The following is a 27,520-nucleotide window of genomic DNA, read 5'->3' as shown; positions in this document are numbered from 1 at the left end:
AGAGTAGAGGGCCTAGAACAGAGCCTTGAGGTAATCCAACAGACAGAGGCAGTGGAGAGGATGAGTCACCAGCAAATGAGACAGAAAAGGACCTATTAGAGAGATAAGAGTGGATCCAGGAGAGGGCAATGTCACAGAGCCCAAGGGAGCTGAAAGTCCGTAAGAGGAGGGGATGGTCAACAGTGTCAAAGGCAGCAGACAGGTCAAGTAAGATAAGTATAGAATAGTGGCCATTGTTTTTAGCAGAAAGAAGATCGTTAGTAACCTTGGTGAGGGCAGTCTCAGTTGAGTGTTGGGGATGGAAGCCAGATTGCAGGTGGTCAAGCAATGAGTTGGAGGATAGGAAGTGTGTTAGGCAATCAAAAACTAGTTTTTCCAGGACTTTAGAAGCAAGTGGAAGTAGTGATATGGGGCGGTAGTTTGCAGGAGAATTGGGGTTGAGGGAGGGTTTTTTGAGGATGGGGGTGACCTTTGCATGTTTGAAGGATGATGGAAATGAACCAGTAGTAAGGGATCGGTTGAATATGTGAGTAAGAGCTGGGGTGAGGGTAGAGGACAGAGAGGGTATTAGATGTGAAGGGATAGGGTCAAGGGGGCATGTAGTGAGGTGTGAGGAAGATATTAGGGAACTCACTTCATTCTCAGTGGTTGGGGGTAAGGTACTGAGAGTGTTGGAGGAGGTGACCGGGGGCGCAGATGAAAGGTTGCAGTCTTGTGGTGGGATGTTGCTTCTGATGGTAAGTGTTTTGTTGAAAAAGTAATCTGCCAAGTCTTGAGCACTAAAGTCCGATGAGGGGGTGGTGCAGGTGGATAGAGGAGAGTGTTGAAAGTGGAGAAGAGACGTTTAGGGTTTGATGAGTGAGAAGATATGAGAGAAGAGAAGTAGTTTTGCTTGGCTAAGTGAAGGGCAGAGGAGTAAGAATAAAGAATGAACTTATAGTGTAGGAAATCATGTTCAGAGCGGGATTTCCTCCAGGCACGTTCAGCAGCACAGGAGCATTTTTGTAGATAGCGTGTTTGCTGAGAGTGCCAGGGCTGGAGCTGACGACGCAGGGTTTTGCGCATTTGTGGAGGAGCAAGGGTGTCGAGTGCAGAGGAAAGAGTATTGTTATAGTGGTTTGTAGAGAGGTCAGGGCAGGATACCGTGGAAGTGTGGGGAAGGCGTTTTTGAATAAGGAAAGTTGGAGAGGATCCACAGTGTGCAGATTTCTACAGGTGCGGAGGCGGGGGGTAGAAATAGGTTTAGCATGTACATTGAGATTATAGGTGAGCAGATGGTGGTCTGAGATGGGAAATGGGCGACAGGTGACATCAGAAGGGGAGCAGAGGTAGGAGAATACCAGATCAAGAGAGTGTCCATCACGGTGAGTAGGGAATAGGGTGGATTGTGAAAGACTAAAGGAGTTTGTGAGTGAGAGAAGTTTAGAGGCAGCAGGGGTAGATGGGTTATCAATGGGGATGTTGAAGTCCCTTAAGATTAGAGCAGGTGTATTTGTAGAGAGAAAGTGAGAAAGCCAGGCAGCAAAGTTGGCGAGGAATTGGGAGGTTGGTCCAGGGGGGCGATAGATAACTGCCACCTTGAGGGAGAGGGGGGAGAAAATGCGGATGCAATGGACTTCAAAGGAGGAGAAGGAGAGAGATGGATGAGGATGGAGGTGCTGATAGGAGCAGTAAGGGGACAGTAAGATTCCAACACCGCCACCATGTCTCTCACCTGGCCTAGGTGTGTGGCTAAAGTGGAGACCACCGTGCGTTAGAGCAGCAATGGAAGCAGCGTCAAAAGATGATAACCAGGTTTCAGTATTGCTAGAAGATTGAAAGCGTTAGAAACAAACAGGTCGTGAACAGTTGTAAGTTTGTTACAGACAGAGCGTGCATTCCAGAGGGCACAAGAAAAGAGAGGGGATAAGCGCTGTGGGTTAATGGAGATGAGATTGTTGGGATTGCGTGACCTTGAGTTTGTATTGTGGGGGACTGAGCGAGAGTGTATGAGTGTGGTGATTGCTGCAGGGCCAGGGTTAGGAGAGACATCACCAGCAGCAAGCAGTAGTAGCAGTGAGAGTGACAGAAGGTGAGAGTGAGACTTGTAGGAGCGGGTATGACTAGACACAGGAGAGACATCACCAGCAGCAAGCAGTAGTAGCAGTGAGAGTGACAGAAGGTGAGAGTGAGACTTGTAGGAGCACGTATGACTAGACACAGGAGAGACGTCACCAGCAGCAAGCAGAAGTAGCAGTGAGAGTGACAGAGGGTGAGAGTGAGACTTGTAGGAGCGGGTATGACTAGACACAGGAGAGATGTCACCAGCAGCAGCAGAAGTAGCAGTGAGAGTGACAGAAGGTGAGAGTGAGACTTGTAGGAGCGTGTATGATTAGACACAGGATACACGTCACCAGCAGCAAGCAGTAGTAGCAGTGAGAGTGACAGAAGGTGAGAGTGAGACTTGTAGGAGCGTGTATGATTAGACACAGGAGAGACATCACCAGCAGCAAGCAGTAGTAGCAGTGAGAGTGACAGAAGGTGAGAGTGAGACTTGTAGGAGCGCGTATGACTAGACACAGGAGAGACATCACCAGCAGCAAGCAGTAGTAGCAGTGTGAGTGACAGAAGGTGAGAGTGAGACTTGTAGGAGCGCATATGATTAGACACAGGAGAGATGTCACCAGCAGCAAGCAGTAGTAGCAGTGTGAGTGACAGAAGGTGAGAGTGAGACTTGTAGGAGCGCATATGATTAGACACAGGAGAGACATCACCAGCAGCAAGCAGTAGTAGCAGTGAGAGTGACAGAAGGTGAGAGTGAGACTTGTAGGAGCGGATATGATTAGACACAGGAGAGACATCACCAGCAGCAAGCAGTAGTAGCAGTGAGAGTGACAGAAGGTGAGAGTGAGACTTGTAGGAGCGGGTATGATTAGACACAGGAGAGACGTCACCAGCAGCAAGCAGTAGTAGCAGTGAGAGTGACAGAGGGTGAGAGTGAGACTTGTAGGAGCGGGTATGACTAGACACAGGAGAGATGTCACCAGCAGCAAGCAGTAGTAGCAGTGAGAGTGACAGAAGGTGAGAGTGAGACTTGTAGTAGCGGGTATGATTAGACACAGGAGAGACATCACCAGCAGCAAGCAGTAGTAGCAGTGAGAGTGACAGAAGGTGAGAGAGAGACTTGTAGGAAGGGTATGACTAGACACAGGAGAGACATCACCAGCAGCAAGCAGTAGGAGGAGTGTGAGTGACAGAAGGTGAGAGGTGGACTTGTAGGAGCGGGTATGATTAGACACAGGAGAGACGTCACCAGCAGCAAGCAGTAGTAGCAGTGAGAGTGACAGAAGGTGAGAGGGGGACTTGTAGGAGCGCGTATGACTAGACACAGGAGAGACATCACCAGCAGCAAGCAGTAGTAGCAGTGAGAGTGACAGAAGGTGAGAGTGAGGCTTGTAGGAGCGGGTATGATTAGACACAGGAGAGATGTCACCAGCAGCAAGCAGTAGTAGCAGTGAGAGTGACAGAAGGTGAGAGTGAGACTTGTAGGAGCGGGTATGATTAGACACAGGAGAGACGTCACCAGCAGCAAGCAGTAGTAGCAGTGAGAGTGACAGAAGGTGAGAATGAGACTTGTAGGAGCGGGTATGACTAGACACAGGAGAGACATCACCAGCAGCAAGCAGTAGTAGCAGTGAGAGTGACAGAAGGTGAGAGTGAGACTTGTAGGAGCGCGTATGATTAGACACAGGATACACGTCACCAGCAGCAAGCAGTAGTAGCAGTGAGAGTGACAGAAGGTGAGAGTGAGATTTGTAGGAGCGGGTATGATTAGACACAGGAGAGATGTCACCAGCAGCAAGCAGTAGTAGCAGTGAGAGTGACAGAAGGTGAGAGTGAGACTTGTAGGAGCGGGTATGATTAGACACAGGAGAGATGTCACCAGCAGCAAGCAGTAGTAGCAGTGAGAGTGACAGAAGGTGAGAGTGAGACTTGTAGGAGCGCGTATGACTAGACACAGGAGAGACATCACCAGCAGCAAGCAGTAGTAGGAGTGAGAGTGACAGAAGGTGAGAGTGAGACTTGTAGGAGCGGGAATGACTAGACACAGGAGAGACATCACCAGCAGCAAGCAGTAGTAGCAGTGAGAGTGACAGAAGGTGAGAGTGAGACTTGTAGGAGTGCGTATGACTAGACACAGGAGAGACATCACCAGCAGCAAGCAGTAGTAGCAGTGAGAGTGACAGAGGGTGAGAGTGAGACTTGTAGGAGTGCGTATGACTAGACACAGGAGAGACATCACCAGCAGCAAGCAGTAGGAGGAGTGTGAGTGACAGAAGGCGAGAGTGAGACTTGTAGGAGCGGGTATGACTAGACACAGGAGAGACATCACCAGCAGCAAGCAGTAGTAGCAGTGAGAGTGACAGAAGGTGAGAGTGAGACTTGTAGGAGCGGGTATGATTAGACACAGGAGAGACGTCACCAGCAGCAAGCAGAAGTAGCAGTGAGAGTGACAGAAGGTGAGAGTGAGACTTGTAGGTGCGCGTATGACTAGACACAGGAGAGATGTCTCCAGCAGCAAGCAGTAGTAGCAGTGAGAGTGACTGAAGGTGAGAGTGAGACTTGTAGGAGCGGGTATGACTAGACACAGGAGAGATGTCACCAGCAGCAAGCAGTAGTAGCAGTGAAAGTGACAGAAGGTGAGAGTGAGACTTGTAGGAGCGCGTATGATTAGACACAGGAGAGACGTCACCAGCAGCAAGCAGTAGTAGGAGTGAGAGTGACAGAAGGTGAGAGTGAGACTTGTAGGAGCGGGTATGACTAGACACAGGAGAGACATCACCAGCAGCAAGCAGTAGTAGCAGTGAGAGTGACAGAAGGTGAGAGTGAGACTTGTAGGAGCGGGTATGATTAGACACAGGAGAGACGTCACCAGCAGCAAGCAGTAGTAGGACTGTGAGTGACAGAAGGTGAGAGTGAGACTTGTAGGAGCGGGTATGACTAGACACAGGAGAGATGTCACCAGCAGCAAGCAGTAGTAGCAGTGAGAGTGACAGAAGGTGAGAATGAGACTTGTAGGAGCGGGTATGATTAGACACAGGAGAGATGTCACCAGCAGCAAGCAGTAGTAGCAGTGAGAGTGACAGAAGGTGAGAGTGAGACTTGTAGGAGCGGGTATGATTAGACACAGGATACACGTCACCAGCAGCAAGCAGTAGTAGCAGTGAGAGTGACAGAAGGTGAGAGTGAGACTTGTAGGAGCGGGTATGATTAGACACAGGAGAGACATCACCAGCAGCAAGCAGTAGTAGCAGTGAGAGTGACAGAAGGTGAGAGTGAGACTTGTAGGAGCGGGTATGATTAGACACAGGAGAGACGTCACCAGCAGCAAGCAGTAGTAGCAGTGTGAGTGACAGAAGGTGAGAGTGAGACTTGTAGGAGCGGGAATGACTAGACACAGGAGAGACATCACCAGCAGCAAGCAGTAGTAGCAGTGAGAGTGACAGAAGGTGAGAGTGAGACTTGTAGGAGCGGGAATGACTAGACACAGGAGAGACATCACCAGCAGCAAGCAGTAGTAGCAGTGAGAGTGACAGAAGGTGAGAGTGAGACTTGTAGGAGCGCGTATGACTAGACACAGGAGAGACATCACCAGCAGCAAGCAGTAGTAGCAGTGAGAGTGACAGAAGGTGAGAGTGAGACTTGTAGGAGCGCGTATGACTAGACACAGGAGAGACATCACCAGCAGCAAGCAGTAGTAGCAGTGAGAGTGACAGAAGGTGAGAGTGAGACTTGTAGGAGCGCGTATGACTAGACACAGGAGAGACGTCACCAGCAGCAAGCAGTAGTAGGAGTGAGAGTGACAGAAGGTGATAGTGAGACTTGTAGGAGCGCGTATGACTAGGCACAGGAGAGACATCACCAGCAGCAAGCAGTAGTAGCAGTGAGAGTGACAGAAGGTGAGAGTGAGACTTCTAGGAGCGCGTATGACTAGACACAGGAGAGACGTCACCAGCAGCAAGCAGTAGTAGCAGTGAGAGTGACAGAAGGTGAGAGTGAGACTTGTAGGAGCGTGTATGACTAGACACAGGAGAGACATCACCAGCAGCAAGCAGTAGTAGCAGTGAGAGTGACAGAAGGTGAGAGTGAGACTTGTAGGAGTGGGTATGATTAGACACAGGAGAGATGTCACCAGCAGCATGCAGTAGTAGCAGTGTGAGTGACAGAAGGTGAGAGTGAGACTTGTAGGAGCGGGTATGACTAGACAAAGGAGAGATGTCACCAGCAGCAAGCAGTAGTAGCAGTGTAAGTGACAGAAGGTGAGAGTGAGACTTGTAGGAGTGGGTATGATTAGACACAGGAGAGATGTCACCAGCAGCAAGCAGTAGTAGCAGTGAGAGTGACAGAAGGTGAGAGTGAGACTTGTAGGAGTGGGTATGATTAGACACAGGAGAGATGTCACCAGCAGCATGCAGTAGTAGCAGTGTGAGTGACAGAAGGTGAGAGTGAGACTTGTAGGGGCGGGTATGATTAGACACAGGAGAGACATCACCAGCAGCAAGCAGTAGTAGCAGTGTGAGTGACAGAAGGTGAGAGTGAGACTTGTAGGAGCGGGTATGACTAGACAAAGGAGAGATGTCACCAGCAGCAAGCAGTAGTAGCAGTGTGAGTGACAGAAGGTGAGAATGAGACTTGTAGGAGCGGGTATGACTAGACAAAGGAGAGATGTCACCAGCAGCAAGCAGTAGTAGCAGTGTGAGTGACAGAAGGTGAGAATGAGACTTGTAGGAGCGCGTATGACTAGACACAGGAGAGACGTGACCAGCAGCAATGAGTAGTAGCAGTGAGAGTGACAGAAGGTGAGAATGAGACTTGTAGGAGCGCGTATGACTAGACACAGGAGAGATGTCACCAGCAGCAAGCAGTAGTAGCAGTGTGAGTGACAGAAGGTGAGAATGAGACTTGTAGGAGCGCGTATGACTAGACACAGGAGAGACATCACCAGCAGCAAGCAGTAGTAGCAGTGAGAGTGACAGAAGGTGAGAGTGAGATTTGTAGGAGCGGGAATGATTAGACACAGGAGAGACATCACCAGCAGCAAGCAGTAGTAGCAGTGAGAGTGACAGAAGGTGAGAGTGAGACTTGTAGGAGCGGGTATGATTAGACACAGGAGAGACATCACCAGCAGCAAGCAGTAGTAGCAGTGTGAGTGACAGAAGGTGAGAGTGAGACTTGTAGGAGCGCGTATGATTAGACACAGGAAAGACATCACCAGCAGCAAGCAGTAGTAGCAGTGAGAGTGACAGAAGGTGAGAGTGAGACTTGTAGGAGTGGGTATGATTAGACACAGGAGAGACATCACCAGCAGCAAGCAGTAGTAGCAGTGAGAGTGACAGAAGGTGAGAGTGAGACTTGTAGGAGCGTGTATGATTAGACACAGGAGAGACATCACCAGCAGCAAGCAGTAGTAGCAGTGTGAGTGACAGAAGGTGAGAGTGAGACTTGTAGGAGCGTGTATGATTAGACACAGGAGAGACATCACCAGCAGCAAGCAGTAGTAGCAGTGAGAGTGACAGAAGGTGAGAGTGAGACTTGTAGGAGCGTGTATGATTAGACACAGGAGAGACGTCACCAGCAGCAAGCAGTAGTAGCAGTGTGAGTGACAGAAGGTGAGAGTGAGACTTGTAGGAGCGGGTATGATTAGAGACAGGAGAGACGTCACCAGCAGCAAGCAGTAGTAGGACTGTGAGTGACAGAAGGTGAGAGTGAGACTTGTAGGAGCGTGTATGATTAGACACAGGAGAGACATCACCAGCAGCAAGCAGTAGTAGGAGTGTGAGTGACAGAAGGTGAGAGTGAGACTTGTAGGAGCGTGTATGATTAGACACAGGAGAGACATCACCAGCAGCAAGCAGTAGTAGCAGTGAGAGTGACAGAAGGTGAGAGTGAGACTTGTAGGAGCGGGTATGATTAGACACAGGAGAGACATCACCAGCAGCAAGCAGTAGTAGCAGTGAGAGTGACAGAGGGTGAGAGTGAGTCTTGTAGGAGCGGGTATGATTAGACACAGGAGAGACGTTACCAGCAGCAAGCAGTAGTAGCAGTGAGAGTGACAGAAGGTGAGAGTGAGACTTGTAGGAGCGCGTATGACTAGACACAGGAGAGACATCACCAGCAGCAAGCAGTAGTAGTAGTGAGAGTGACAGGAGGTGAGAGTGAGACTTGTAGGAGCGCGTATGACTAGACACAGGAGAGACATCACCAGCAGCAAGCAGTAGTAGCAGTGAGAGTGACAGAAGGTGAGAGTGAGACTTGTAGGAGCGGGTATGATTAGACACAGGAGAGACATCACCAGCAGCAAGCAGTAGTAGCAGTGAGAGTGACAGAGGGTGAGAGTGAGACTTGTAGGAGCGGATATGATTAGACACAGGAGAGACATCACCAGCAGCAAGCAGTAGTAGCAGTGAGAGTGACAGAAGGTGAGAGTGAGACTTGTAGGAGCGCGTATGACTAGACACAGGAGAGACATCACCAGCAGCAAGCAGTAGTAGTAGTGAGAGTGACAGGAGGTGAGAGTGAGACTTGTAGGAGCGCGTATGACTAGACACAGGAGAGACATCACCAGCAGCAAGCAGTAGTAGCAGTGAGAGTGACAGAAGGTGAGAGTGAGACTTGTAGGAGCGGGTATGATTAGACACAGGAGAGACATCACCAGCAGCAAGCAGTAGTAGCAGTGAGAGTGACAGAGGGTGAGAGTGAGACTTGTAGGAGCGGATATGATTAGACACAGGAGAGATGTCACCAGCAGCAAGCAGTAGTAGCAGTGAGAGTGACAGAAGGTGAGAGTGAGACTTGTAGGAGCAGGTATGATTAGACACAGGAGAGACATCACCAGCAGCAAGCAGTAGTAGCAGTGAGAGTGACAGAAGGTGAGAGTGAGACTTGTAGGAGCGCGTATGACTAGACACAGGAGAGATGTCACCAGCAGCAAGCAGTAGTAGCAGTGAGAGTGACAGAAGGTGAGAGTGAGACTTGTAGGAGCAGGTATGATTAGACACAGGAGAGACATCACCAGCAGCAAGCAGTAGTAGCAGTGAGAGTGACAGAAGGTGAGAGTGAGACTTGTAGGAGCGCGTATAACTAGACACAGGAGAGGAAGATGGGGAAGTATTGCTAAGGAAACAGAGTAGTTCATGAGAGGACAGCATAGGGGATGAGAGGAGGGAGGGAGAGATAAGGATACTGTGGGGATTATTGATGTTATAAGGGCATACAGTGAGTTTTAGGAAGATGGCAGACAGAAAGATCAGAAAGGACATAGAGAGCATTGTGCAGGTGTACAGTTAGTAAGGATTACCTGTTAGTGGGGTCTGCAGTTTCCCCTCCAGTTTCTAAACTCCATTTCTTAACTCGGCCACTTATAATTCAGAGCCAGCTCTCAGCTGTATATAGTGATACAATTAGGGTTGGAATGATTTGATTCAAGGCAGCTGTGTTACAAGTAGACTAGTTAGGTAGACTGGAGTTACACACGTGTAAATTAGATGGGGGGTGAGCAAATGGCTGGGGGATGCACACAGATATTGTACAAGGCAGCTGTGTTACAAGTAGACTAGTTAGGTAGACTGGAGTTACACACTTGTAAATTAGATGGGGGGGGTGAGCAAATGGCTGGGGATGCACACAGATATTGTACAAGGCAGCTGTGTTACAAGTAGACTAGTTAGGAAGACTGGCGCTACACACTTGTAAATTAGATGGGGGGGGGGCAAATGGCTGGGGGATGCACACAGATATTGTACAAGGCAGCTGTGTTACAAGTAGACTAGTTAGGTAGACTGGAGTTACACACGTGTAAATTAGATGGGGGGTGAGCAAATGGCTGGGGGATGCACACAGATATTGTAGAAGGCAGCTGTGTTACAAGTAGACTAGTTAGGTAGACTGGAGTTACACACTTGTAAATTAGATGGGGGGGGTGAGCAAATGGCTGGGGATGCACACAGATATTGTACAAGGCAGCTGTGTTACAAGTAGACTAGTTAGGAAGACTGGCGCTACACACTTGTAAATTAGATGGGGGGGGGGCAAATGGCTGGGGATGCACACAGATATTGTACAAGGCAGCTGTGTTACAAGTAGACTAGTTAGGTAGACTGGAGTTACACACGTGTAAATTAGATGGGGGGGGCTAAACAAATGGCTGGGGATGCACACAGATATTGTACAAGGCAGCTGTGTTACAAGTAGACTAGTTAGGTAGACTGGAGTTACACACTTGTAAATTAGATGGGGGGGGGTGAGCAAATGGCTGGGGATGCACACAGATATTGTACAAGGCAGCTGTGTTACAAGTAGACTAGTTAGGTAGACTGGAGTTACACACGTGTAAATTAGATGGGGGGGGTGAGCAAATGGCTGGGGGATGCACACAGATATTGTACAAGGCAGCTGTGTTACAAGTAGACTAGTTAGGTAGACTGGAGTTACACACGTGTAAATTAGATGGGGGGGGCTAAACAAATGGCTGGGGATGCACACAGATATTGTACAAGGCAGCTGTGTTACAAGTAGACTAGTTAGGTAGACTGGAGTTACACACGTGTAAATTAGATGGGGGGCTAAACAAATGGCTGGGGATGCACACAGATATTGTACAAGGCAGCTGTGTTACAAGTAGACTAGTTAGGTAGACTGGAGTTACACACGTGTAAATTAGATGGGGGGCTAAACAAATGGCTGGGGGATGCACACAGATATTGTACAAGGCAGCTGTGTTACAAGTAGACTAGTTAGGTAGACTGGAGTTACACACGTGTAAATTAGATGGGGGGGGCTAAACAAATGGCTGGGGATGCACACAGATATTGTACAAGGCAGCTGTGTTACAAGTAGACTAGTTAGGTAGACTGGAGTTACACACGTGTAAATTAGATGGGGGCTAAACAAATGGCTGGGGATGCACACAGATATTGTACAAGGCAGCTGTGTTACAAGTAGACTAGTTAGGTAGACTGGAGTTACACACGTGTAAATTAGATGGGGGGGGGTGAGCAAATGGCTGGGGATGCACACAGATATTGTACAAGGCAGCTGTGTTACAAGTAGACTAGTTAGGTAGACTGGAGTTACACACTTGTAAATTAGATGGGGGGGGGGCAAATGGCTGGGGATGCACACAGATATTGTACAAGGCAGCTGTGTTACAAGTAGACTAGTTAGGTAGACTGGCGCTACACACTTGTAAATTAGATGGGGGGGGGGCAAATGGCTGGGGGATGCACACACAAATTATACAATGGAGCTGATAACAATTATACAGAAAAAGTCATAAATTCAGACATCAGAGGAAATGCATAACAACCAGGGCATGAAATGCAGAGAAGGAAATGCATACCAGTATAATGAAAAAACATTAAAGGGACGTGGGATAACAACCAGGGCATGAAATGCAGAGAAGGAAATGCATACCAGTATATTGAAAAAACATTAAAGGGACGTGGGATAACAACCAGGGCATGAAATGCAGAGAAAGAAATGCATACCAGTATAATGAAAAAACATTAAAGGGACGTGGGATAACAACCAGGGCAAGAAATGCAGAGAAAGAAATGCATACCAGTAAATTGAAAAAACATTAAAGGGACGTAGGATAACAACCAGGGCATGAAATGCAGAGAAGGAAATGCATACCAGTATAATGAAAAAACATTAAAGGGATGTGGGATAACAACCAGGGCAAGAAATGCAGAGAAGGAAATGCATACCAGTATATTGAAAAAACATTAAAGGGACGTGGGATAACAACCAGGGCATGAAATGCAGAGAAAGAAATGCATACCAGTATAATGAAAAAACATTAAAGGGATGTGGGATAACAACCAGGGCATGAAATGCAGAGAAGGAAATGCATACCAGTATAATGAAAAAACATTAAAGGGACGTGGGATAACAACCAGGGCATGAAATGCAGAGAAAGAAATGCATACCTGTGGAGAGATGAGATGATGAATAGTTAGAACAATGCTTCATGTTGTTAGTAGAGCATTCTAGATGATAGCATTATGGATTTAACTCCATTTCTACCTTGATAAATATTCAAATTGTTCATAGCCCTGTCAGTACATATTACCAGCCCGCTACCTTCTCCCCATTACATGTTTGCCGGACTCCGGGTTTTATTGATATCTGCACGGATTAACTAAACTATATATAGTAACATAGTAGATGAGGTTGAAAAAAAAACGAAGTCCATTGAGTTCAACCTACACAAATCTAATATACTTACAAAAAACTCCAGTTGAGCTTAAATTAATCCCACTAAAAGGTGACCCGTTTAATACAAGCAATCATATCCATGAATTTTGTTTCTATCCATAAATGTATCCAAACTATTTTTAAATGTATCTAGGGGGTATTGGCATTCACTACCTACCTGACTAAATCATACTTATCTGATACCTGTGTATGCTCACCTTGCTCCTGAGACTAAATCATATTTACCCGATACCTGTGTATGCTCACCTTGTTCCTGAGACTAAATCATACTTACCCGATACCTGTGTATGCTCACCTTGTTCCTGAGACTAAATCATACTTATCTGATACCTGTGTATGCTCACATTGTTCCTGAGACTAAATCAAACTTACCCGATACCTGTGTACACTCACCTTGTTCCTTAGACCAAGTATACTTACCTGATGCCTGTGTATGCTCACCTTGCTCCAGAGACCAAGCATACTTTCCTTGTAGCTGCCTATGCTCACCTTGTTTCTGAGTCCAAGCATACTTACTTTGCAACTGTGTATGCTCACCTTATTCCTGAGACCAAACATACTTACTTTGTACCTGTGTATGCTTACCTAGTTCCTGAGACCATGCATACTTACATTGTACCTGCGTATGCTCACCTTGTTCCTGAGACCAAACATACTTTCCTTGTACCTGTGTATGCTCACCTTGTTCCTAAAACCAAATCATACTTACCTGATACCTGTGTACGCTCACCTTGTTCCTGAGACCAAGCATACTTAGCTGATACCTGTGTACGCTCACTTTGTTTCTGAGATCAAGAATACTTATCTGATACCTGTGTATGCTCACCTTGCACCTGGGACCAAATCATACTTACCTGATACCTGTGTATGCTCACCTTGTTCCTGAGACTAAATCATACTTATCTGATACCTGTGTATGCTCACCTTGCTCCTGAGACTAAATCATACTTACCTGATACCTGTGTATGCTCACATCGTTCCTGAGACTAAATCATACTTACGCGATACCTGTTTATGCTCACCTTGCTCCTGAGACCAAGCATATTTACCTGATACCTGTGTATGCTCACCTTGTTCCTGAGACTAAATCATACTTACCCGATACCTGTGTATGCTCACCTTGTTCTTGAAACTGTGCCAGCTGTACCTAACTGGCATTCTGTGACAGTCTCACCTACAGTACCTGATGGGTATACTGTGCCTGCTGAGTACCGTGTCTGCTATACCAGTAACAGGTTTGCTCTAATCAGCTGTGCCAGCTGCACTTTCCTAGTATTCCATGGCTGTCTCAATCTGTATCTAAGCTTCAGTAACCACTGGGCGTTGTTACTGTTCCTTTCTAGGCTTCCTGAAATTGAACAGGACTCTAGTGCTTGACCTTGGGCCTATGCTCATACTTGTTGTTTCTCTCTACTTCAGTTTAAACAAACAATTTGTCCTTTTTTTGCATATAATTCAGTATAGCTTTTTAAAAGGTTTTAACTGTTCAGTGTTTCTATTCCTGCATCCTGAGTTCAACTCACCCCAACCTCGTCACAGCTTCTAGCACTGATAGTACAGCGACATCATAGTATTATTGCCCCTTATGTATATATTATTTAAAAGACTGTAAGTGACCACTTCATACATACCTTACAGTTCTGTCTTCTGAACTGTATATCCAAGTACAGAACAACTGCTCTCTGTCACGCCGCACCGCGGTGCCCTAGGGGCGCCGCGTCTCCTTCCCTGCTTATTGCCAGGGGATGTGTTGGGTCCAGATGCGTGCGGCGCTGACATCATCGCTGCACGCTCCTGATGCCGGTCATACTTCTGTGGCACGAATCCTGTGCCTGTGTAAGTTATTCTACAACGATCTGTTACTGCCCAAGTATAGGTGTTACTTTACGTGCTCCTGGGTGTGACAGATCGTTGTATATTATTGCCTATTTTTGTGTATGAACCCTGCCTGTCTGACTACTCTGCCTGCTATACCCCTTAACTACTGGACTGATATACTGCTGCTGAACCCTGCCTGTCTGTCTACTCTGCCTGCTATACCCCTTAACTGCTGGACTGATATACTGCTGCTGAACCCTGCCTGTCTGACTACTCTGCCTGCTATCCAAGTATAAAGAATATAAAAAAGGCTGGAATATTCTTTATACTTGGATTGACTGGGACCTGGCAAGTCCTTTATTCTGTGCCCCACTACAAGCAGAGAAGGTGTGCTGTTTTTCTAAGCTGTTGGTACTCTACCTGCTATACCCCTTAATTACTGGACTGATATACTGCTGCTGAACCCTGCCTGTCTGACTACTCTGCCTGCTATACCCCTTAACTACTGGACTGATATACTGCTGCTGAACCCTGCCTGTCTGACTACTCTGCATGCTATACCCCTTAACTGCTGGACTGATATACTGCTGCTGAACCCTGCCTGTCTGACTACTCTGACTACTATACCCCTTAACTGCTGGACTGATATACTGCTGCTGAACCCTGCCTGTCTGACTACTCTACCTGCTATACCCCTTAACTACTGGACTGATATACTGCTGCTGAACCCTGCCTGTCTGACTACTCTGCCTGCTATACCCCTTAACTACTGGATTAATATACTGCTGCTGAACCCTGCCTGTCTGACTACTTTGCCTGTTACACCCCTTAACTGCTGGACTGATATACTGCTGCTGAACCCTGCCTGTCTGACTACTCTGCCTGTTATACCCTTTAACTCCTGACCATTCTAGTGGTGTGCCCTTGGATTGCTTGCTGTTGCCAAACCCTGCCTGCCTGCCTGACCATTCTAGTGGTTTGTCCTTGGATGGCTCTGCCGTTGCCGCTGGGGACTGTCCTGTCTGTGGTGAGTGCCGCCTTCCTCATCTTACTAACTTTCTCTGCTCTGGGATATTCCCTATCATTCCAGCTTGACACCAGGATAACAAGACTACTGGCTGAGTTCGGATAGAGGAGTATCCCACGAGCGTTACACACTTTATTTTTTTGTCAAAAAACAAAACAATGATATCAGCAACAGACTTATCTAACTCATTACAAGTTATAGTACTGTCATCAATGTGGAACAAAGCATCAGATTGGGGTAAAGGAGGATTTAAAAACAAAGTAGGAATAGGTAGTAGATGATGAGGTCCTCTACCTATACCTTCTGCAACGTTGATATTTTAGCTTGTGGTCAAATTGTTGTGCTCCCAAATTGTATGGTCTAGGGGAGACACTGATACAAGACCCTTGTCATTTTATTGTAGTAAGTTAGGAACAGCTTTAGGATTTAATTCAAGTTGAATATTTGCCAAAACCCATAGGAAGAGTTTGGGTGAACGTTAATGCAGGGACAGATGGCAGCGAAATTTAGAGCAATTCATATTCAGATTTATTTGGTTAATTTTTGCATTTTATTTTGTGTCAAGGGGCCTCATATTTGAGCCTTGTGTAAGGCCTCACAAACTCAAGAGCTGCCTCTGGGTATGATTTATGGATAGTGCACCCTTCTATAATGTTTGCACTCCACTTGTAATCTAGGCCTATGTGTTTTACATATGCACAGAATATCACTGCATTTTATTATTTATTTTTTAGTAATTGTATTTCTTCTACAAGATACGACGAGTCCACCGATTTCATCCTTACTTGTGGGATATAATCCTCCTGCTAACAGGAAGTGGCAAAGAGCACCACAACAGAGCTGTATATATAGCTCCTCCCTTCCCCTCCACTCCCAGTCATTCTATTTGTCTGTGTTAGTACTAGGAAGAGGTAAAGTGAGGTGTTAGTTTTAGTTTCTTCAATCAAGAAGTTTTTTTATTTTAAATGGTACCGGTGTGTACTATTTTCCTCAGGGAGATATGTAAGAAGATTTCTGCCCTGAGGTTGATGATCTTAGCAGACGTAACTAAGATCCATCTTGGTTCCCACTGAGTGCTGAAGGTAGTGCAAGAGAAATCTTCAGTGTGGAGAACGGTTGCATGCTACAAGCATTGAGATATGTTCAGTCTTTTATTTCTGAGGAGACCTGTTATATCAGAATTGGCTGACATTTTATTCCCTGCAAGGGAAGGGGTAAGAAGTACACAAAGGGTGTTACTTAAAATCCTGTGCTTAACGTTTCCATTGACATAGTTCTGGGCTGAAGTGTTATGAAAAGGGACACTTGGAGAGGCAGCTTATCGTTTTTATTTGTTTATGAGACACAAATCTAAGTATGGCTGCAGCATTACTGTGCTGTTTTTAGGGGACCACATGGCTAACCGCTTCCCATGCGGTGATACAGATTAGCTTGTTTGACATCCATGATGGGCGGGGCCTATTTTTGCGTGCTCCGACGTGCAGTATACTCTGACTGAGAAGGCAGCAGGCATTAGCTCTGGTTAGACTTAAACTTATGTTCTGATGACCGGATCGTTGTAGAGTCGTTTTGTAGTACCCTGAGGGCAGGTAGGAGCCACAGTGGAGCTGTGGTGAGGATCCACAAGGATCATCATCAGTTCCTAAGATTTGCCTTCCTGGACAAACATTATCAGTTTGTGGCTCTTCCCTTCGGGTTGGCCACAGCACCCAGAATCTTCACAAAGGTTCTAGGGTCTCTTCTAGCGGTTCTCAGACCGCGGGGCATAGCAGTGTCGCCTTACTTGGATGATATTCTGATTCAGTTGTCAACTTATCAATTGACAAAATCTCACCTGGACATAGTATTGTCTTTCCTGAGAACTCACGGTTGGAAAGTGAACATAGAAAAGAGACAATTAGTTCCACAGACAAGGGTTCCCTTCTTGGGGACTCTTATAGACTCGGTAGACATGAAAATATTTCTGACGGAGGTCAGAAAAACAAAGATTTTGAATACTTGCCGAGTACTTCAGTCCATTCATCGGCCATCAGTGGCTCAGTGCATGGAGGTCATTGGATTAATGGTAGCGGCAATGGATATCATTCCGTTTGCACGCTTTCATCTCAGACCACTGCAGCTGTGCATGCTCGGAAAGTGGAATGGGGACTATGCGAATTTATCTCCTCAGATAAATCTGGATCAAGAGACCAGAGACTCTCTTCTTTGGTGGTTGTCGCCGGATCAACTATCCCAGGGGACATGTTTCCGCAGACCCTCGTGGGTGATAGTGACAACAGACGCCAGTGTTCTGGCCTGGGTTGCAGTCTGGAATTCCCTGAAGGCTCAGGGTGTTTGGACTCAGGTGGAGTCTCTACTTCCAATCAATATCCTAGAACTGAGAACAATATTCCATGCGCTTCAGGCATGACCTCAGTTGGCTTCGGCCAAATTCATCAGATTCCAGTCGGACAACATCACGACTGTGGCATATATCAATCATCAGGGGGGAACGAGGAGTTCCTTAGCGATGATAGAAGTATCCAAGATAATCCAATGTGCGGAGGCCCACTCTTGTTATCTGTCGGCAATTTACATCCCAGGAGTAGAAAACTGGGAAGCGGATTTTCTAAGTCGGCAGACTTTTCATCCGGGGGAGTGGGAACTCCATCCGGAGGTGTTTGCTTCATTGATTTACCAATGGGGCAGACCGGAACTGGATTTGATGGCATCTCGCCAGAATGCCAAACTTCCATGTTACGGATCCAGGTCGAGGGATTTACAGGCCGAACTGATAGATGCCCTGGCAGTGCCTTGGTCGTTCAGCCTAGCTTTTGTGTTTCCACCGTTTCCTCTCCTTCCACGCGTGATTGCTCGAATCAAACAGGAGAGAGCTTCAGTAATCCTGATAGCGCCTGCGTGGCCACGCAGGACTTGGTATGCAGATTTAGTGGATATGTCCTCTCTGCCACCGTGGAAACTTCCTTTGAGACAGGACATTCTCATTCAAGGTCCTTTCCAAAATCCAAATCTAATTTCTCTGCAGCTGACTGCTTGGAGATTGAACGCTTGATTCTATCTAAGCGAGAATTCTCTGATTCGGTCTTCGATACTTTAATACAGGCTCGTAAGCCTGTCAAAAGAAAGATCTATTGTAAGATATGGCGTAAATATCTTTATTGGTGTGAATCCAAGGGTTACTCATGGAGTAAAATTAGGATTCCCAGGATTCTGTATTTACTCCAAGAAGGATTGGAGAAAGGGTTATCAGCAAGTTCCTTAAAGGGAAAAATTTCTGCTTTGTCAATTTTGCTTCACAAACATTTGGCAGATTTGCCAGATGTTCAGTCTTTTTGTCAGGCTCTAACTAGAATTAAGCCTGTATTTAGACCAATTACTCCTCCCTGGAGTTTGAATTTAGTTCTTCGAATTCTTCAATGGGTTCCGTTTGAACCCATGCATTCCATAGATATTAAATTGTTATCTTGGAAAGTTCTGTTTTTCGTTGCTATTTCTTCTGCTCGAAGAGTTTCTGAGCTTTCAGCGTTACAATGCGATTCGCCTTATCTTATATTTCATTCTGATAATGTGGTTTAACGTACCAAACCTGGTTTTCTTCCTAAGCTTGTTTCAAATAAGAATATTAATCAGGAAATTGTTCCTTCCTTGTGTCCTAATCCTTCTTCTAAGAAGGATCGTCTGTTACATAACCTGGACGTGGTCCGTGTCTTGAAGTTTTACTTGCAGGCGACTAAGGATTTCCGTCAATCATCTTCATTATTCATTGTTTGTTCTGGAAAGCGTAGGGGTCAGAAAGCTACGGCTACCTCTCTTTCTTTTTGGTTGAGAAGTATCATCCGCCTGGCATATGAAATTGCTGGACTGCAGCCTCCTGAAAGAATTACGGCTCATTCTACTAGGGCTGTGGCTTCCACATGGGCCTTTAAAAATGATCCTTCCGTTGAACAGATTTGTAAGGCTGGGACTTGGTCGTCCCTTCATACTTTTTCCAAATTTCACAAATTTGATACTTTTGCTTCTTCTGAGGCTGTTTTGGGGAGAAAGGTTCTTCAAGCAGTGGTGCCTTCCATTTAGGTCTCTGTCTTGTCCCTCCCTTTCATCCGTGTCCTGTAGCTTTGGTATTGTATCCCACAAGTAAGGATGAAATCCGTGGACTCGTCGTATCATGTAGAAGAAAAGGAAATTTATGCTTACCTGATAAATTGATTTATTCTACGATACGACGAGTCCACGGCCCTCCCTGTCATTTTTAAGACAGATTATATTTTGTTTTATTTTTACAACTTCTGTCACCTCTGCACCTTTTAGCTTTTCCTTTCTCTTCCTAAACCTTCAGTTGAATGACTGAGGGTGGAGGGGAAGGGAGGAGCTATATATACAGCTCTGCTGTGGTGCTCTTTGCCACTTCCTGTTAGCAGGAGGATAATATCCCACAAGTAAGGATGACATCCGTGGACTCGTCGTATCGTAGAAGAAATCAATTTATCAGGTAAGCATAAATTTCCTTTTTCCTTTAACCCCTTAACGACCAACGAAGTATGGGGTACGTCCTGCAAAAAAAAGCAGTTAACAAACGGCGACGTACCACATACGTCGGTCTTTGAAAGTGCTAGAAGCGATCCTGATTGCTTCCAGCAACTTTCATGTTGTTGCAGTGATGCCTCGATATTGAGGCATTCTGCAATAACACTTCTTAGCCATCCGATGCAGAGAGAGACACTCTGTGGCCCTCTCTGCATCAGAGAATGATGGCCGTGATAGTTGGTGGGTGGGAGCCGATGTGGGAGGCGGGTGGGCAGCCATCGATGAATTCCAGCAGTAAGAGTGGGGCGGGATCACCGGTGGCATGCACGGACGCACGTGCATGCACAAGGGGCGGCAGGCAGGCGTGCCCGTGCACGGGGCGGGAACCGCTACACTCTGGAACATTTTTAAAACTAAAGTGGGAGAGAGGAGGGAGGGAATTGGGATCTAAGGGATCTGGGAGGGGGTGGGGTGTTGTTATTTGGGGGGGGGGAAGCTACACTACAGAAAAATGGGGAAAAAATAAAAAAAATAAAACATTTTATTGTAAACTACCCAAGATGGCGCAAATAAGGTAGAGGGGGAGGGTTAGAGAGCTGTTTGGGGGGGATTCTACACAGCAGAATATGGCTTTAAAAAATAATAATAATAAAAAAAAATACCTTTTATTTTAGTACTGGCAGACTTTCTCCCAGTACTTAACATGGCGAGGACAATTGTGGGGTGGGGGAGATAAGAGAACTGTTTGGGAGGGATTAGGGGGTGTGATGTGTCAGCTGGGAGGCTGATATCTACACTAAAGCTAAAATTAACCCTGCAAGCTCCCTACAAGCTCCCTAATTAACTCCTTCACTGCTAGACATAATACACGTGTGATGCGCAGCGGCATTTAGCGGCCTTCGAATTACCAAAAAGCAACGCTAAAGCCATATAAGTCTGCTATTTATGAACAAAGGGGATCACAGAGAAGCACTTACAACCATTTATGCCATAATTGCACAAGCTGTTTGTAAATCATTTCAGTGAGAAACCTAACGTTTGTGAAAAAGTGAACGATTTTGTTTATTTGATCACATTTGGTGGTGAAATGGTGGCATGAAATATATTAAAATGGGCCTAGATAAATACTTTGGGTTGTCTTCTAAAAAAATATAAAAAAATATATACACGTCAAGGAATAATCAGGGATTCCTGGAAGATATCAGTGTCCCAATGTAACTATCGCTAATTTTGAAAAAAAGTGGTTTGGAAATAGAAAAGTGCTACTTGTATTCATTGCCCTATAACTTACAAAAAAAGCAAAGAACATGTAAATATTGGGTATTTCTAAACTCAGGACAAAATTTAGAAACTATTTAGCATGGGAGTTTTTGGTGGTTGTAGATGTGTAACAGATTTTGGGGGTCAAAGTTATAAAAACATGTGGGGTTTTTTTTTCATTTTTTCCTCATATTTTATAACTTTTTATAGTAAATTATAAGATATGATGAAAATGATATCTTTAGGAAGTCCATTTAATGGTGAGAAAAACAGTATATAATATGTGTGGGTACAGTAAATGAGTAAGAGGAAAATTACAGCTAAACACAAACACCGCAGAAATGTAAACATAGCCTTGGTCCTAAACAGACAGAAAATGGAAAAGTGCTGTGGTCCTTAAGGGGTTAAATATATGTGTATGGCTTCATAAAGTTTGCACTATCATTTGGCAATATATAAAAAATTTCCTGAATTCTTCAGAACTGGTGCTTTGCTGACGCACTGTGTGTAAAATTTTAACAGTTTTTATGACATTGAGCAACATCAGTAATTTACGGTTTTCCTTTGAATTTTGCTCTTCAGACACACAGTATATAAAGAGAAGGTACAGAGTATAAGGTTATACCACTGAATTGAATTCCAAGTAACAGTTACACCGGAGGAAAAGAAAATGAGCAAAAATAACATAGTGCTGTATGCGCAAGAGGATTGTAAAGGAGATCATGTGACTCTGACATCTGATGTTCCTGACTTGACAGTGAATCAGTTTATGAAAAAAGCGTTGTCTCTCAAAGTATTTGGGGACCACTGGATTGTGTTTACCCAGATCAATTATAAGGGTGATTACACAGTCTATAGAGAAGGAGAACACAATGACATCAAGTCTATGAGCTCTAACATTGCCTCCCTTAGAGTAATCCCAATGGGTCTGCAGAGCCCTTCTATTACGGTGTATGAAAATGTCAAGTATGATGGCAGGCATGTAGAAGTAACATCTCCTCTGAGTCAACTATTTAATGAAAATGGGAGTCCATCTTTCAAAGTGCGACAAGGAGCTTGGATCCTGTATGGTGAAGAAAATTACAGTGGAAATCCAACATTTGTTCTTTCTGGTGATGAAGAGCCTGGTTACTGGAACAACAGAATGAAATCTCTGAAGCCAATTTCTCAGTCTGAATAATGAAAAGCAATATCTAGAGAAGATGATTATTTCCAGAAAACCCCTGATCACGTAGCTATCCTCTGCTGCAGCCTGTATACTCCTGGCTAGATGTCCTACAGCTTCCCTCAAATGCTTATTCTCACTTAGATTTAAAGAATCAGAAGATATGTGTCTATTCTAAAAGGACCATCAGCCTTACCCTTCATCTCTTGAGTAATCAGTTATGGCAGAGAGGAACAAAGACCAAATCTCATTCAGAACCACCAATATAACAGACTGGTGCAGAAAGAACTTTTCTCCAACATCTGAAGAGAGGACCCTGATCTGTGTCCCTGAAGTGATACTGATGACAAGAGTGTGCTGAAGACTGAGAAGATATGACAGACATTTTATTCTTTCATTATATAAATACTTTGCTGAAGCAATAAATCACTATTATTAGCACAGTGAGTGTCCCTTGTGTCTTTGTGTGTGCCAGTGACATGGGGACATCAGAAGTCAGGTGAGTTGGATGGTTTAGAAATGATTGTTCCCAGGGGAGTGTGTGTGAGATGCTGTATTTTTATGAAGTATAATCACTGTGTATCTGTTACTATGTGTGAGATGCTGTATTTTTATGAAGTATAATCACTGTGTATCTGTTACTGTGTGTGAGATGCTGTATTTTTATGAAGTATAATCACTGTGTATCTGTTACTGTGTGTGAGATGCTGTATTTTTATGATGTATAATCACTGTGTATCTGTTACTGTGTGTGAGATGCTGTATTTTTATGAAGTATAATCACTGTGTATCTGTTACTGTGTGTGAGATGCTGTATTTTTATGATGTATAATCACTGTGTATCTGTTACTGTGTGTGTTAAACTGATATATTTACAAGATACGTTTTATGTAAAAAGTGCATCTATACTAAACAGCTGGTGACTAAATACAGTGCAGTGATGGGGAAGACGTAAACACTACATGAATGAGCATTAGGAATTGCGTATATACCAGTCAGGGTACAGCGGCTTGTAGACATTGTGTAAATGTGTCAGAATTTCTGTATAACCCCAATTATCTATGTAAACAATCTGCCCTATGTTAGTAAATACTTATACTGTATGTGCTCCTTACCTTGTGTATCAAGTGCAGGGTTATAGTAAATATTAATAATTTATCAGCAATTAAGTGCCACATTGCAAAAGCCTGCACACACAATAAGGGCTCGATAAGCAGTACAGCGCTATTTATCACACAATAACTATTTTGGCTTTTTGTGCGTGTCGGTTAATGCGCATATTACAATTGTAAAGTAAAAATGTTTTGTTTGCACGCTAACCCAATGCCCGCAAAAAGCTAAAGTTACAATATCATGACCCTGTTTACGTATCCCCCCATAGAAATCAACAGAGCGAAAAGCTAAAGTTACAATATCATGACCCGTTTACGTATCCCCCCATAGAAATCAATAGAGCGAAAAGCTGAAGTTACAATATCATGACCCGTTTACGTATCCCCCCATAGAAATCAATAGAGCGAAAAACTGAAAAAAAAACGAACACCCATCAAGTTGCGCAAACATGATAGCATTTTCTCAAGTGAGCTAACGCAACATGAAATATTATTATTTATTAATAAATACATATTTCTAAATAACAAAAATGTCCCAAGCACAAGCTTCTTTATGATAAAAAGTCCAGATTATTCCATCAATAAAAGCATGAAAATAGTGCGACACAAAGAACCGCAATGACAAGGATAGCAAGGAATGGAGACGCGTTTCGTGCGTACACGCACTTGTTCACTGCTTATAAGAGCAACGGTTTCCTCTGGTTTAAATTCAGTAACATTTAAAGACTAAGGCCTCTAGTTATCAACGTGTCTACCTCAAATACGCTGGAATTCCGCAGCATATTTGTGGCGAGGCTGATTCGCCTTAGTTATCAAAGGCTCGAGACCGGCAAAAGTAGAATTTTGTGACGTAAGCTTCGATCCGCCGGACTCAGTCCGACACAGATCGATTCTTACGTCACTCCAGATGTTCTGCACACAAGTGCGGCACAATCTGACTACTTTTGCTAGTTATAAAAAAACTAGCAGGTACGCTCTGCACTTTTCCGGCCCAGAGCACCTGGTTTTCAAACCGCCGCCCTGGAGGCGGCAGATCCCATAGGAATCAATGGGAGTCTGACCATAGCGAAAGTTCATGTTCGCTGCTGCCAGACATCCCATTGATTCCTATAGTAGTTTCTACACCTAACACCCTAACATGTACCCCGAGTCTAAACACTCCTAATCTGTCCCCCCTACACTGCCGCAACTAAAGTTATTACCCCCTAAACAGCCGCTCCCAGAGCCCACCGCCACTATAATAAATATGTTAACGCCACCTATAATATTTTTATTAACCCCTATCCTGCCCCCCCCTATACCGCCGCAACCTATAATAAAATTATTAACCCCTAAAGCTAAGTCTAACCCTAACACCCCCCTAAATTAAATCTAATTTAAATCTAATGAAATAAATTAACTCTTATTAACTAAATTATTCCTATTTAAAGCTAAATACTTACCTGTAAAATAAACCCTAAACTAGCTACAATATAACTAATAGTTACATTGTAGCTATTTTAGGATTTATTTTTATTTTACAGGCAACTTTGTATTTATTTTAACTAGGTACAATAGCTATTAAATAGTTATTAACTATTTAATAGCTATCTAGTTAAAATAAAGAGACATTTACCTGTAAAATAAAAACTAACCTAAGTTACAATTACACCTAACACTACACTATCATTAAATAAATGAATCCTATTTAAAACTAAATACTTACCTGTAAAATAAACCCTAAGATAGCTACAATGTAATTAATAATTACATTGTAGCTATTTTAGGGTTTATATTTATTTTACAGGTAACTTTGTATTTATTTTAACTAGGTACAATAGCTATTAAATAGTTAATAACTATTTAATAACTACCTAGCTAAAAGAAATACAAAATTACCAGTAAAATAAATCCTAACCTAAGTTACAATTAAACCTAACACTACACTATCATTAAATTAATTAAATAAATTAAATACAAATACCTACAAATAAATACAAATAAATAAACTAACTAAAGTACAAAAAATAAAAAAAGAACTTAGTTACAAAAAATAAAAAAATAATTTACAAACATTATAAAAATATTACAACAATTTTAAGCTAATTACACCTACTCTAAGCCCCCTAATAAAATAACAAAGCCCCCCAAAATAAAAAAAATGCCCTACCCTATTCTACATTAAAAAGTTACCAGCTCTTTTACCTTACCAGCCCTTAAAAGGGCCTTTTGCGGGGCATGCCCCAAAGAATTCTGCTCTTTTGCCTGTAAAATAAAAATACAACCCCCCCAACATTAAAACCCACCACCCACATACCCCTAATCTAACCCAAACCCCCCTTAAAAAAACCTAACACTACCCCCCTGAAGATCTTCCTACCTTGAGTCATCTTCACTCAGCCGAGCCGAATTCTTCATCCAATCCGGGCGATGTCTTCATCCAAGCGTGGCGCTGAAGAGGTCCATCATCCGGCTGAAGTCTTCATCCAAGCGTGGCGCTGAAGAGGTCCATCATCCGGCTGAAGTCTTCATCCAAGCGGGGGCTGAAGAGGTCTTCCATCCGGCTGAAGTCTTCTATCAAGCGGCATCTTCAATATTCTTTCTTCCGGCTCCATCTTCATCCCGCCGACGCGGAACATCCTTCCTCCACGACGAACTCCCGACGAATGAAGGTTCCTTTAGGCGACGTCATCCAAGATGGCGTCCCTTCAATTCCGATTGGCTGATAGGATTCTATCAGCCAATCGGAATTAAGGTAGAAAAATCTGATTGGCTGATTGAATCAGCCAATCAGATTCAAGTTCAATCCGATTGGCTGAACCGTTCAGCCAATCGGATTGAACTTGAATCTGATTCTATTTATTTGTAGGTATTTGTATTTAATTTATTTAATTTATTTAATGATAGTGTAGTGTTAGGTTTAATTGTAACTTAGGTTAGGATTTATTTTACTGGTAATTTTGTATTTCTTTTAGCTAGGTAGTTATTAAATAGTTAATAACTATTTAATAACTATTCTAACTAGCTAAAATAAATACAAAGTTACCTGTAAAATAAATATAAATCCTAAAATAGCTACAATGTAATTATTAATTACATTGTAGCTATCGTAGGGTTTATTTTACAGGTAAGTATTTAGTTTTAAATAGGAATAATTTATTAAAGTATAGTGTAGTGTTAGGTGTAATTGAAACTTAGGTTAGTTTTTATTTTACAGGTAAATTTCTCTTTATTTTATCTATGTAGCTATTAAATAGTTAATAACTATTTAATAGCTATTGTACCTAGTTAAAATAAATTGAAAGTTGCCTGTAAAATAAAAATAAATCCTAAGATAGCTACAATATAATTATTATTTATATTGTAGCTATATTAGGGTTTATTTTAAAGGTAAGTATTTAGTTTTAAATAGGAATAATTTAGTTAATAAGAGAAATATTATTTAGATGTATTTAATTAATATTTAAGTTAGGGGGGTGCTAGGGTTAGTGTTAGACTTAGGTTTAGGGGTTAATATTTTTATTATAGTTGCGGCGGTGTAGGGGGGGCAGGATAGGGGTTAATAAATTTATTACAGTGGCAGCGGTGTAGGGGGGGCAGGATAGGGGTTAATACATTTATTATAGGTGGCAAAGGTGTAGGGGGGGCAGATTAGGAGTTAATAAGTTTAATATAGGTGGCGGCGGGGTCCGGGAGCGGCGGTTTAGGGGTTAAACAATTTATTTAGTTGCGGCGGGGTCCGGGATCGGCAGGATAGGGGGTAATAACTTTATGATAGGTGGCGGCGGTATAGGGGGGCAGGATAGGGGTTACTAGGTATAATGTAGGTGGCGGCGGTGTCCGGGAGCGACGGTTTAGGGGTTAATACATTTATAAGAGTTGAGGCGGGGTCTAGAAGCGGCGGTTTAGGGGTTACTAACTTTATTTAGTTGCGGGGGGCTCTGGGGGCGCCGGTATAGGGGGTAGAACAGTGTAGTTAGTGTGGGTGCTTAGTGACAGCTTGTCAATAAAGCTGTAAAAAAGCCGAAGAGCAGCGAGATCGGATGAGTGATAACTCTCACAGTCCGCTGCTCATCGCCCCGTACTTGGTGCACGGCTTTTTGACAGCTTTTTTGATAACTTAGGCAAACGTATTCAGGTCTGCGGCGGCGATGGTAGGCGAGCTTAGGCGGGCGTATTGGGCCGGCGAAGGCAGGTAAAGTAGACACGTTGATAAGTAGAGGCCTATGTGTAACATTAATGTATAATTAATTAAGCCATTCCATACTTCAAAAATATTAAAGGAAATTGTTACATTATATATGAAAATGATTTGATGTATCTTAAAGGGACATGAAACCCAAACGTTTTCTTTCATGATTTAGGTAGACCACACAA

General features: G+C 44.0%; 1 protein-coding gene across 1 annotated transcript in view; it reads left to right on the top strand.

Moving 5' to 3' along the window:
• The window catches only part of LOC128635658 (epidermal differentiation-specific protein-like), a 50,007-nt gene extending 27,512 nt beyond the window's left edge, over positions 1-22,495 (top strand). Inside the window, exon 2 of the mRNA XM_053688749.1 lies at positions 21,470-22,495. Within this exon, the coding sequence (XP_053544724.1) occupies positions 21,558-22,067 (510 nt within the window). The 5' untranslated portion in view covers positions 21,470-21,557 and the 3' untranslated portion in view covers positions 22,068-22,495. The remainder of the gene's footprint in view (positions 1-21,469) is intronic.
• Positions 22,496-27,520: the final 5,025 nt, after the last annotated feature.

The sequence above is a fragment of the Bombina bombina genome, chromosome 7 (genome assembly GCF_027579735.1).
Source record: "Bombina bombina isolate aBomBom1 chromosome 7, aBomBom1.pri, whole genome shotgun sequence".
Taxonomy (NCBI): domain Eukaryota; kingdom Metazoa; phylum Chordata; class Amphibia; order Anura; family Bombinatoridae; genus Bombina; species Bombina bombina.
This window is presented reverse-complemented; position numbering and strand designations above follow the sequence as displayed.